We start from the raw sequence: 13,115 nt of genomic DNA, 5'->3' as shown, positions 1-13,115 counted from the left end.
TTGCACGCATAAGAAAATGTCAAAAACTTTGTGTGAATTGGTGAATTGGTCATTGTGGTGACTTGTGAGGACTATGGTCCTCTCTCTCTCTCTCGATGTTTGAATATTCATAAGACAGCGTTGAAAGAAGGGGCCGCTCGAGGCCCCATCGAGCCCACGTGTGACACGTGGCAACATGGCTCTACACCTCTCTCTCTCTCTCTCTCTGGTCTATCAATCTATATATTTGCCAAATTTATTATTTATAAGCTGTATCTCTAAACACACATAATGCGCACCTTATCAGACACCACGATGCCTAATTCGACAGCAGGACAGGTGATAACATGCAAAGGTACGTAGCTGCCATTCTCTGTTCATCATCACCTCCTTCCAAACTATAGTTCCTATGCATTTGGAACTGTATTAGTCCTTGCCTTACATCGTAACATATTGATTTTATACGATGAGAGCAGCCAGTGATTTTTTCTGTTTCTGATCCCCCCCCTCCGCCATAGCTGCTGTGGCCTGGAAGCCCAAGGAGCCCCTGGTTATCCAGGAGGTGCAAGTGGATCCCCCGCAGGCTGGCGAGGTCCGAATCAAGATCACGCACACCTCGCTCTGCCACAGCGATATGCTTGTGTGGGAGAACGAGGTAATGTATGCGGCCATTGCTGATTATTTTTATTGTGTCAGGGTTTCTTGCTCCTAAGTACGACGGCCAGCAGGTTGATAGCTGATGAGCATTCTCCTTCTTGTTTGTGGGGTGATTAATGGCAGGGTGCCTTTCCTCGGATTCTCGGACACGAGGCGGCCGGGTGAGGATGGCTTGGGTCTGATCATGAGAGAGAGAGAGAGAGAGAGAGATTGATGAAGCTTGCATGATGGTCTCTGGACTGAGAAAGACACTGAGAGATGATCGTGTACTGCATATCCAAATTGCAGGATTGTGGAGAGCGTGGGCGAAGGCGTGACAGATTTGAAAGAAGGGGATCATGTCCTCCCAGTGTGCACAGGCGAGTGTGGGGATTGCCGCCAATGCAAGTCGGATAAGACCAATCTCTGCGCCAAGCTCAAGGTGGATCCCGGCCGGACTTTCATGCTGCATGATGGGAAGTGCCGCTTCTGGATACGAACCAGCGAGGGGGAGCAGATCCCTGTTTACCATTTCCTGAACGTGTCGAGCTTCTCGGAGTACACGGTGGTGGATGTTGGCTGTGTTGCGAAGGTCAATCCGGATGCACCTCTCGACAAGATCTGCCTCTTCTCCTGTGGAATCTCCACAGGTGGGGTCAGAGTTTACCAGTTGCACTGTATATTTCTGAAGGCTGTCACAGCCAATCATTTAAAAACTATGATACGAGCATCTTTAAAGCTACAATCATCTGAAAATCTTGATGAGCCATTGTCCGTTTGTCTGTCTCTCTGCACACGCGCGCGCACACACACATGTACTAGTTCCAGCTATCATGTACTTATGTTGATTTCATGATCATTCAACAAGTGTGTGTACATTATAGGACTTGGAGCTGCCTGGAACTGTGCCGAGGTGGAGAAGGGATCTACTGTTGTTATCTTTGGGCTGGGAGCTGTGGGTTTAGCGGTAATTCATGGGGTTAAAATTTCCGAGCTTTCATGTCTGCTTATGTGTTTCCCACAAACAGAAAAGGGAAATGAAGAATGGTTTGCTCTCATCTGCTGTCCGATCGTGTGCTCTCCCTTCTGTTGTTTAGGTTGCGGTTGGATCCAAGAGTGCCGGGGCATCGCGTATCATCGGGATCGACATCAACCCAGCAAAATTTGACACAGGTGCACAAACAGCGGCAAGGGTTTTACTCTGAGCAAATAAGTAATTAACCGGACAAGAAAGATTTGCTCTGATCAGAACAAGTTATGATATGTTACTGGCCATAGGAATGAAGTATGGCTTCTCTTTTGTCTCATGGGTTGTGTGTGAATGACAGCCAAACAGTTTGGTGTTACCGAATTTATTAATCCTCGGGATCATACCCAACCAATTTCAGAGGTATGCCTTTTTTCTCTAACCCTTTATTGTTTGAAAATATTACATTCATATCATTCTCAGAATGACACTTTGGGTGACCTTTTATTCCAGATGTAAGGCTCTTTTCTCTAACCATTAATTGTTTGAAGATTCTATCTTATTAATATTTCAGTATGACGCTTTCAATGACCTTTTACTAGAAAGCAATGTTCACTAAAAGCCGAGGATTAATAAAACATGGATTGGAAAAATCTTAGAGAAACACTTGCAAAATAAAGAATAATATGTTTAGAACCTTCAAGTATACAAACTTTTAGGTGTAAACTGGCAAATTTGTGATTTGATTAATTACAAAATCCCTCCAAAAGTTTTAAGTTAAAAAGCATTCGTATCTGCTACCAAAAATGTTTTTCATGAACACTCTTATTGAGCCCCTTGGGAAGGGGCTCTTAGAAAGGTAAGACTTTTGGAGGAGGTTGCAACTTATCGAAATCACCATTCAAGAAGTAGATAGAATGCTTTGGAACTTTTCCAAAAAATAAAAAATTTGCATTGATCCTAGGTATCTTCATTGCTAAAAAGAGCATCCTATCTCATGACGTGATTTGGTCTTACAATGCATGAATTGTAGTGGTCCTACTAATATCACATGATGTGCATCGATTTGGTGTGTTTATGATGCTTGCATAGAGGATAGTAGTATTTTATGATATGATTTAGTGTGTATTGAATGCATAGCAATAGCAAATAATAGTATTATGAATGCAATAGTCCTTTTTGGTAAAGTATATGTAACTACATTCACTTTTTGCTTGTGTACAAGCAGGTGGTAAAGGATTTGACTAGGGGGGGTGCTGACTATTGTTTTGAGTGTGTGGGCAATGTTGACCTTATGTTATCTGCATTTGAAAGTTGCCATGAGGCTAGTTTACTCTCTCTCTCTCTCTCTCTCTCTCTCTCTCTCTACGCTCCGAATAACAAATAGTAAATATAAAACTCATTCTCATTCAAAAAAAAGAACATGTTAATTGTATTGTGAATTATTAAGGAACAATGGGGGCAAAAAATATATGCCTATCAATAATGTGGCTTCATTTTATGAATATATTATACTCATCTCAAGCTTGTGCAATTACATTGAGCTCTCAAATATAGTGCATTATTGAAGATCTCTTGATAACTTATTCGAATATGACTCTTTTCACATGATACAAAGTAGTTTACCACTCTTAAAGTTTTGATATATTGAGATGAGAGTGCTTAAGTCACTCTTGGAAAAAGAAAGTGATAGCTTTCTTTAAAGGAGAGTAGTATCTTTAGAAAAAAAAATGGGAATATTGTTCCCTCTTTTCACATTTTTGTATTTTAGTTGCTAGAAGTTATGTGCTTTCTTATGTTTTGTAAAATTACAGGCAAGTTTCCTTGACTTGTCTCATCTTAGATAGCGATTCTTGAATGAGCTGTTTTTCTTAATATTTGTGTTAGTCACCATGATAGAGCACTAAGAGGTGTAACCAAATCATAGCAATTTACTCATGACACTAGTAACATTCTAAAATATCCTCTTATAATGTGGATAAGATTGTGGTGCAACTCTTCGACTAACATATATATATTTTTATTCGTGGAGGGATGGGGCAAGACAATTTTGGTCGGTATAGAAGTTCGGCCAGAAAAATTGCTACATATGCATCCCATCCAATTGTTTGCAGGAATTCAAATCAGATCCTCCATTTTTGGTGAATTCAAAAGGTCACAAATTCCAAAACTTGTGGACATGTATATGGAGAAGGTATATTAACTTTGTTTTTTACACATGTTTTCAAAAGTTATAGATAAATTTCAATTTTTACATATCATCTAACATGCGCTAACATTGTTTTTGTTGTAAACTTTAATAATTGGGTGGGCAAATCACATGAAGACATTAAAAGTCGATGACTTTGTGACACACGAGCTACCATTTGAACAAATCAATGATGCTTTCAAACTTCTTCAAGAGGGAAAAAGTTTGCGATGTGTCTTGCATATGATGCATATCCCCAAAATGTAATTCAAAATATGTTGTCCAACATGAATGCTCGTACACTGTTTTTAGTCCAATAAGTATCAATTACTTATATCGATTAGCATCGACAAAATTTTAACACATGGAAAGTAACATGAGAAATGCTAATAGGAGGCACCATGAAACTTTGTACAACATTCCATATATATTTTAATGGTGAAATATTTATTGTTCAATTAGTGTAGGGTCATCTTTGCAAGTCAAATAGTTATTATGGTATTAACATAGGCTCACAATGTTCTTCAGATAATTGTATGCCAAACAGTTACTAGGTTAGGTTTTTATTATTATATTATTAATAATTGAGAAAACCTAAGAACAAGAGAGGCCATGCCTTTTTTTCTAAAAGTTATGTATAAAGACACATTGGACATTTAGAAAATGCACTTAACATGAACTGTAGATAATTATTATTGATGATGATGACAATAGAGATAATGCTCATGTTCTCAAGCTAGATAGAAATGTATTCCATAATCTAGCGCCTACAATATCAAATAATACAAACTATATAGCTAAGTACTAGCATGCTAATTTCTTATTGCATACTAACTTTTTTTATGCCAACAACACAAGCTAGCAAAAGTATCTACATATTTGTGTACTAGCTTTGCAAATGACCAGCTTACTTATAGTAGCCATGTTGTCATTGTCACTAGATACTATGCTAGTTATATAATTACTAACGGTGTACCTAGTCACTATCTAGCTAGCTAACTATCTCATTAGTAATTAGTCGTGGTAACCTCGGTAATTCACTATACATGTACTCTCTGTATCACATACGTTCAAGGTCTATTTATAAATATCCTTATGTGTGAATTTTTCCTTAATAAAACATAGCCTTTTTCTATTAAGTAATCCCTTAATATGGGACCTTTTTGTATGTAAAAAAAAGTGTGAAAATAGTATTTTAAAAATTCTTTATGTTGAACATACATGATATATACATATATTTATTATTGATCTCCTCAGGGTGGTAACTATTTAGTTAGCCTCACTGTAGCTTTTTTCATAGTAGTTAGACATGGTAACTAACTAGTTAGTCTCATAATAGCTTTTTCCTTGTGCACTAGATTCTTGCTACTTAGCTAGTCATTTGCATATTAGCTATTTACTTAGCTAGTATAGATAGTCAATTGTGTATTAGCTACCTAGCTAGTTTATTACACTCTACCTATCACTGTACCTATATATCTATTACTTATATAATTGGGTTTCTCCATATTGGCTATGTAGCTACTTAGCTAGTCATTTGCATATTAGCTATTTACTTAGCTAGTATAGATAGTCAATTGTGTATTAGCTACCTAGCTAGTTTATTACACTCTACCTATCACTGTACCTATATATCTATTACTTATATAATTGGGTTTCTCCATATTGGCTATGTAGCTAGTTAATTGCATATTGGTTACAATTACTTTGTTTCTTGTCAGATTCTAGCCAGTTAGTTACATACTAGCTATCCCACTAGTTTCTTACATGTAGTTATGTAATTCAGTGTCCTATACACTTGTTATCTAACTAATTTGCTACATATTGGCTATTTGGTTAGTTAGGTACATACTAACTATCAATCTTGTTAATTGCATTCCAACCATGTAGTTATGTAGCTAGTTAGTTGCCTACTAGCTATCCAACATATTCCTTTCACACTAGCTATCTATGTAATTAGCTATATAATATCTATAAACCTTGTGAAATCTTAACTATATAGCTAGTTGGCTACATACTAGATATTTAGCTAGTTTTGTATAGTCATTGTCTAGATACTTAGGTGTAGACTAGCTATATATGCTTGTTAATTATATTCAAATCATAGAACTATGTAGCAAATAAGTTTCATACTAGCTATCTAGCTAATTAGCTACATACTAGTTAGGTAGCTAGTTAGCCACACTAGCTATGAACCTTGTTAATTGCATTCTAGGTACGTATATATGTATCTAACTAGATACATACTAGTTATATAGTTGGTTTGTTGCATATTAGCTAGCTAGCTAGATAACCATAGACCACCTTTCTTGCTTGCTAGTTTGTTACATACTAGATGACAACTAGTTAGTTGCATTCTAGCTATGTTGTTAATCTTAATGATTTCACTCTAACTAGGCAGTTAGTTTTCGACAGTCCATATATAACCTTGTAAATGGCATTCTTTTTAGGTAGCTAGATATCTATATAGTAATCCCTACGATTTGCTACATACTAGTTGTTAACCTAGGTAGATGCATATCATTAACCTAGCTAGTTAGGTGTATACTAGCAAAAAAATACAAATCTCATATCTGCTTATTTAAATTTACAATTCTCTTGATGCGACTTGTATGTCAAAATTTTCCCTCAAATTTTTCTTATAACTTGTATGTGAGCATACTTCAACACTTGTTTTAGTAATTGAATCATCTTTTTGTGTAGGAGTTGAAAGATAGGCATCTAATTAGTGTTGAAGTAAAGGTGAAATTTATAACAATGTAAAGTTAATATATACTATTTGACATGCCAAATATGTAATTTTGTCCCAAAGCGATAAAAAATAACAAAAAAGCTAGGTGAGGCATATATTTGTGTACATTGTATTCTAAGAGAAAGAAGGAAGAAAAAACAACAAGAAAACATTTTGGCCTCTATCTATCTTATTGTGTTCTTGAGTGAGCTTTCTCATGTATGCTTTGTGTATGTTCAATGCAATAACTTCACAAGTTTTCCCCACCACATCATTCATGACATGCTATCAGAGGGGAAGTCCCATCGAGAGACATTGTTTTTAGATGTTCAGTGAAACAAAACAAGGATTCAAGCAAGAAATAAACTGGTAAGGAGATTCAAGGAGATAGTCTAAAATGCTTTGACAAAATTGTTCAAACAAGAATCAACTTTAAAAGTTTACACATCCAACTTTACTAATTGATAGTAAGTTGAACTATTCAAGAAATGTGTGCTAACATTTCTAGACAATACAATTATATGAGCTATGGACTTTGCTAGGAATTACGATCCATGCATTTACATTCAAACTATGTTATAATCTTAGTTTCATTGAATCTTAGTTCCTATCAATAACAAATTCAAGGTGAGGTGGAGAAGATTTTGCATTTCTACACCTCATCTTGAATCAATAACATTCATTCATGGTGAGGTGGACAAGATCTTGCATTTCTACATCATGAATGATATATACTTCACACTTTTGTTTAATGTCATTGTATGTTACATTACGGCTCATTGAGAGAGAAAGTTTTTCATTGCAAAAACATCAAGTTTAGTCAAATGATGCCGATTTACCACGCCTTGATTGAGAAGATGTAATAACATGTTTCCAAATGGTACTTTCCCATTATTGTCTTGACTATGATGCTTGAAGAAGGCACAGAAGAAGAGGGATTTAATGACCTAGTATATGGACACTTCCATGACAATCTTTCAAATGCCCTTAAAATTGGTGATAGTTATGCTATAATTTTTTAATACTCTACAAGCTTGCAAAGGACCATTGGACATTCTCTTATTATTTCAAGGGATTTTTGCTACACAAAATCCATAACTAGCTCTCACCTAGCCTACTTACATGATAGGTCCATATGAGATAGGAGAATGCACTTACCTATATTTACCTTTATTATAGTCCACACATTGTCTTGCCTCATTTCCTTATATCCAAATGCATGCTCCTTCACCTTTCAGCTCACTTTCTTACTACCATAATGAAGAGGAGACACCCACAATGTGCTTAAGGAGATGAAAAGAAGACCTCTCATTCCATGTTCCTCACCCTCTTGCACTCTCAACTCATGTTCTCTTGCTCACAAAGGCACTCACCATGAAGTGGGATGGATAAGTAAAGATAGCATACAAAGAGGTTCACAATCCATATCCCTCACCCTCTCATAAACTCTCACACTACCTCTCTTTCACTCTCATTCTCAAGGAAACATGTTACAAGAAATCAAGAAAGAAAAGTTTGCATAAATATGAATAACTTCTTGCAATAGTTCTTATTCTATTTATATATGAAATCTAGGGTTAGGGTTTCCTCATGTCCCTTGAGAATTTTACCTCTTTTTTTGCGGCTATTTGACTAGTCATCGCACATTTTCTATGCTTCTAGACCTTAGCCTTAACAACAAATTTAACTAGTATAACTATAACTTCAAAGTGGTATCTAATTATTATAATTTACATATTACAAATCACATGGTAAGAGCCCAACTCTTATCAATATAACATGATATTGAAGGTCATTTTCTCTTTCCTATTAACATTAACCCCTACCTTAGATGAGTGCTAGTCCCATGGCACTCATACCAAAGCTATTGTACTACTTCTAGCGAGCGGTGTTGGGACATCCAAAGGATGGATTTGGTAAAGGAAAGATATTGTATTGATGCACATGAATAATTGAGGAGTCCACTCAAAGTAGTGGTATTGAATAACTTGATTGTTAGCCATTGGCTTGACACATTAGCTTTACCCTTAGTATGATCTATTACCTTAGTCTTTATTGTTTCTTATATTATGAAGTAGACTTAAAATGTCTGTGAAAAATAACTTTGTTTTATGGAAGAAAAAATGAATTTTCTATATGCAGTTCAAGGGGTTTCTTTTCTATGTGTATACTATGTTATTGTTTTCTTTGTATCTCCAGTTTAAAACACTAGTAAAAATGATATTGTTTGATGGAAAAAAAAATGAATTTCTTGTATGAAGTAGTGATACATTTCATACATCAAGATGATTCAATTTTATCATTTTTACTCTACATCTCTAATTTCATAGCCTAACCATAAATGCTTCTGATTGATATGAGAAATGTGAAATTTTTTGTCAAAATGTGAAGTAGTGATACATTATTAGAAGCATGATGATGCATTTCATAGGGTAATTTTCACCTTTCGACTTGTGTGATACACAATTGCTTTATAAATTTGTATAGAAGCAAGTCTGGGGAATTGCAAAAACCATTAGCAAAGGAACAGTTGTTATGTTGCTACGTGGACACAATGTGAAAAACCATGGAGCGTATCATCATCTAGCTTTCTTATTAATCTAGAGAGTCAATGTCATTTCAATCATTAGTCTTAGTGTCCATAGTATAGATGGTTCAAAAAATAACGGGATCTTTGGACAAGTTTAGTCTATTTTTGATATTTTAGATATTATTTCTTATAAATATCCAAAAAAAGATATAGAAAACTTTTAGAATAGAGTGACATGCAAAAATCAAGTGGTTTTTAAGCTAATTTTGGGAGATCTCATGCAAAAAGAAGGGATTTTCAAATTTGCCTGACACACAATAGCAGTTTACAAACAACAAACAACATTGTGAATAGGGAGAAGAAGAAGGAACAATCTAAACACCATATTGGGGAATATGGGAATTTCCCATAAGTTTGGGACACGTGGTCAAATCTTTGGATTTGGCATAACTTGAACACTATAACTCCAAATCAAGCGCTCTATAGCTCAATAGATTCCATTTTTCAAGCGCTTTCCAATGATAGGTCACATCATATGATTTTGAGAAACTTATGGGCATGTTATCCGGGTGCCACCTTTTTAGTATTCAAAAAATGGGAATTGGGAGATTCCCAAACTCATTAATATTGTGTTTCTAGGAGAATTCTGACCATGTATCATGGTATTTTACCTCCTTTTTAGAGCCAATGGAACCATTAGATTTTCTGTTTGGAGTAGCAGAGAAGAAGCTAGCATTGGGTGAACATTTTTGGTCTACCAAGGACCTCCAGGAGATCTAATGCTTGGAGATTGCATCCGAGTAGTTCTAGACAAGGATTTTCTTTATCTTCTTGACAGGTTTTATCAATACATAGTGCTTTGATTCATTGAGCTTTGTCTTAATCTTATATACTTCTTGTCTATTATTTTTGTTCCATTCTATCTTCTATTCTTTAGTTCCTTCTCTCTTTGATCCCCAGTCGATAGGACCTTTTGACTAAAACCCCTTCAATATTGGTGAATCCGACGTGAAAGGTCGTCGAAAGGAAAGACAAGATGGGAGAACCTTTGAGCATAATTTCTAGTGATGTTTTGCAGTAGTTAGTGCATAGTATTAACATGCTTATGCAAGTACAACAACAACAACAACAATAGGTGATGCAACCTTCTACTCAAATAGAAACTGTTATAATGAATGCTTTACAAATAGTAGAGTATGAGATGAAGTTGTTTAATGGTAGAAATGTATCTACATATTTGCATACCTATGCTCAAAAGATAGAGTTCTTTGGGGTGGTTCAACTTGCATGGAGCAAGTATTTTTTACGGCTCACAGTACATGAATTGAAAGATAGAGTTACTAAATTGTACATGTAGGATGGTAACTGGGTAGCCTTCAAGAAGACTCTTTAGGAAGAATTTTACATTGAAGACACCAATTTTATTACCTATAAGACTTGCTAGGAGTGGGTTCTAAAACCCAATAAGGGTCTTGTGGCTACTACATGAAAGGCGAGAAGGATCAAAGCTTACTTGGAAGAGCTATGGCAGGAGAGCAAGAGAGAGAGAGAGAGAGAGAGAGAGAGAGAGAGAGAGAGAGAGAGAGAGACAAAGAGAGAGAGAAAAAATGGAAACTCCAATAATCACAATGTGTGACCGCGCCTTCCTTTATTCAAACTATCATTGAAAGAATAAAGAATAAAGTGACAGTGACAGCGGCTGTCACATGCAGTGTACAGTGGCGGGTACTATCAATGTAGTAATAAACGGGTGGCTAGGCAAAGGCACCTTTATCCCCAACAACCTCCCACTTAAAGGAAAATCTTCCCTAGTAAGGAGTGAAAAGAAAAAGAAAAGAAAGTACAATGTATACATGTACAAGTGGATGAGGAAAAACATCATCTCATCCAATGCCCATCAATCTCCTGAGGAAGGGAAAGTGCTCAGTAGTGAGGCTTTTTGTGAGCAAATCTACAGGATTTTTGTCAGTGGACATCTTGATAAGATTAACAAACTTGTCCTCCATGATCCCACGTATGAAGTGATATCTCACCTCAATGTGTTTCATCTTCTCATGGAAGACCGGATTCTTGGCTAGCTGAATAGCACTCATAGAATCCAAATGTAGCATAGGTATAGTATCAATCCCAAGGTCATGAACCACACAACCCAACCATATGGCCTTCTTGTAAGCCTCAATGGTGGCTACAACATACTCAGCCTCAGTGGTGGAGAGAGCCGTACACTTTTGAACCTTGGATATCCAAGAGATAGCACCTCCAACATAGATGAATACATAGCCACAAGTGGACTTCCTACTATCTGCATGTCCTACATAGCATAATCGGAGTCTGTGTACCCCACAACTTCTATACCCTAGCTTCCATAACAAATACACATATCTGCTACTCCTTTTAGGTATCTCATGATACTCTTCACGGCATCCCAATGTTTATTGCCAGGTGTAGCCATATAGTGTGCCACAACACCAACTGCAAAGGCAATATCTCAATGAGTGGCTATCATGTCATACATCAAAATACCCATAGCTAATGCATAAGGGATCTTACCTAAAGAGATTCCTATTGAAGCTGAGCCCATCTACTCGTGAAACAGTGGCCATCTCGGCCTCTTTCTCATCTTTCTATAGACTTTGTTTGTGGACAATTGACCTGTGAAACCTTCACATAAGAAGGTAATGGACAGCCAATAGGCTTCACATCCTGCATGCCGAAATGCTCAAGGCCTTTTTGAATATACTCCCTCTATGAGAGGTAGAGTAGTCCCTGATGCCTATCGCACTTAATGTGCATACCGAGAATGTGAGAGGCCTATCCCAAATCCTTCATCTCAAAGCTCTTCTTCAGCTGAGATTTAAGAGCATCCAGATCATCATGAACTCTCCCTACTATCAGCATATTATCCACATAAAGTACCAAAATAAGCAATGAGCCATCACGGGATTTCTTCATGTAAAGATACGAATCCATAGCACTCCTACTATAGCCCTGTGACTACATAAAGGCATCAAACTTATGATACCACTCCTTGGTGCCTACTGTAAGCCATAAATAATTTTCTTCAACTTGCACACTAGGTGCTCCCTACCAGATTCTGCAAAGCCCTTGGACTGCTCCATGTAAATCTCATCATGCAAATCCCCATGCAAGAATGCAGTCTTGATATCCATCTGATACATGTCCAAGTCAACGTACCTAAGTGTACAATCAGGATCATTTCTGTGGTCGTTCATACGACCAACTGCTAAGGTATGATTCCTTCTTCCCAAATGCTCCTAGCATTCGATCATGGATCGTTTGCAAGATGGCGAGATTCCAAGGGCTTGGTAAGCTAGGTTGCTTATTCACCCTTTTTCCTTGGGTTAGGGTTTATACCCTGTCAACCCCAATTATCATTATCTTAGGTTTCCTTGTGGTATAGTCAAATAGATCTTGGACAACCCTGTCGTCCTTGGTTGGTCAATTTTCTTCTTAGCCAAATCAATCCAAGGCGTAGGTCTTGATTGATAATCCACCCTAGAGTTTAACCTATCGGTTTATCTTGGACTAGGGAAACGTCCTTGTTCAGTAATCTAAGGTCGTAACGGTAGTTTGCAAGCACCTCGCTTGGTCCTTAACATCCTTTGTTTGTCGATATTACTAGTATTTATGTCCTAAGGCCTAGTACTCTCTCTTACTCGCAACATAGAACGATCTAAGTACGAGAACGCTGGATTAGCTGGATTAACTCTGCAAGCGTAATACTAAGCAACGTTTCAACTTAACTTAACCTATCTTTTCATATTGAATGTAAGTGTCATTTCATGCGTATTGCATCTTATATGCTTTTCATCAAATAAAATATAACCCTTCTTCTTTTATTCCTCTCCATAGCAACTATCTATTCTTTAATTAAACATCCTTCTATGAATTAACCTATTTACAGTCGTCACAAGGGATTTTATTGCACAAATGCATTGTATACAACATAATTCATTCTTTCCAACGTAAATTATCCAATGAAAATCTTCCAATGCACAAGAACATCGTAGTTTATATTTAACCTATATGCGAGATGCAACTAGGACATTATTGCATAAGTGTA

General features: G+C 36.7%; 1 protein-coding gene across 2 annotated transcripts; it reads left to right on the top strand.

Annotated features, from left to right (window-relative positions):
- Positions 1-294: 294 nt before the first annotated feature.
- On the top strand, positions 295-4,228 carry LOC148011533 (alcohol dehydrogenase 2-like). 2 transcript variants are annotated; one of them, XM_087670213.1, is made up of 10 exons: positions 295-334; positions 498-634; positions 760-797; positions 925-1,265; positions 1,500-1,582; positions 1,713-1,788; positions 1,944-2,005; positions 2,811-2,906; positions 3,615-3,776; positions 3,909-4,228. In XM_087670213.1, exons 1-10 carry the CDS (start codon positions 295-297, stop codon positions 4,035-4,037), a joined length of 1,164 nt encoding a protein of 387 aa, XP_087526339.1. In that variant the 3' UTR covers positions 4,038-4,228. The 2 variants fall into 2 exon arrangements, with proteins under 2 accessions (XP_087526339.1, XP_087526340.1); XM_087670214.1 differs by lacking the exon at positions 2,811-2,906.
- Positions 4,229-13,115: the final 8,887 nt, after the last annotated feature.

Source organism: Lygodium microphyllum, chromosome 28, assembly GCF_053477565.2.
Source record: "Lygodium microphyllum isolate KBCC chromosome 28, Lygodium_microphyllum_v1.1.10, whole genome shotgun sequence".
NCBI lineage: Eukaryota > Viridiplantae > Streptophyta > Polypodiopsida > Schizaeales > Lygodiaceae > Lygodium > Lygodium microphyllum.
This window is presented reverse-complemented; position numbering and strand designations above follow the sequence as displayed.

Excerpts from the sequence above, each read along its gene's own strand:
- LOC148011533 (XM_087670213.1), top strand. The coding sequence starts at position 295 with ATGCCTAATTCGACAGCAGGACAGGTGATAACATGCAAAG. Across the intron at positions 1,583-1,712 it reads TGGGAGCTGTGGGTTTAGCG|GTTGCGGTTGGATCCAAGAG; the intron begins GTAATTCATGGG and ends TCTGTTGTTTAG. Across the intron at positions 2,907-3,614 it reads CATTTGAAAGTTGCCATGAG|GGATGGGGCAAGACAATTTT; the intron begins GCTAGTTTACTC and ends TTATTCGTGGAG.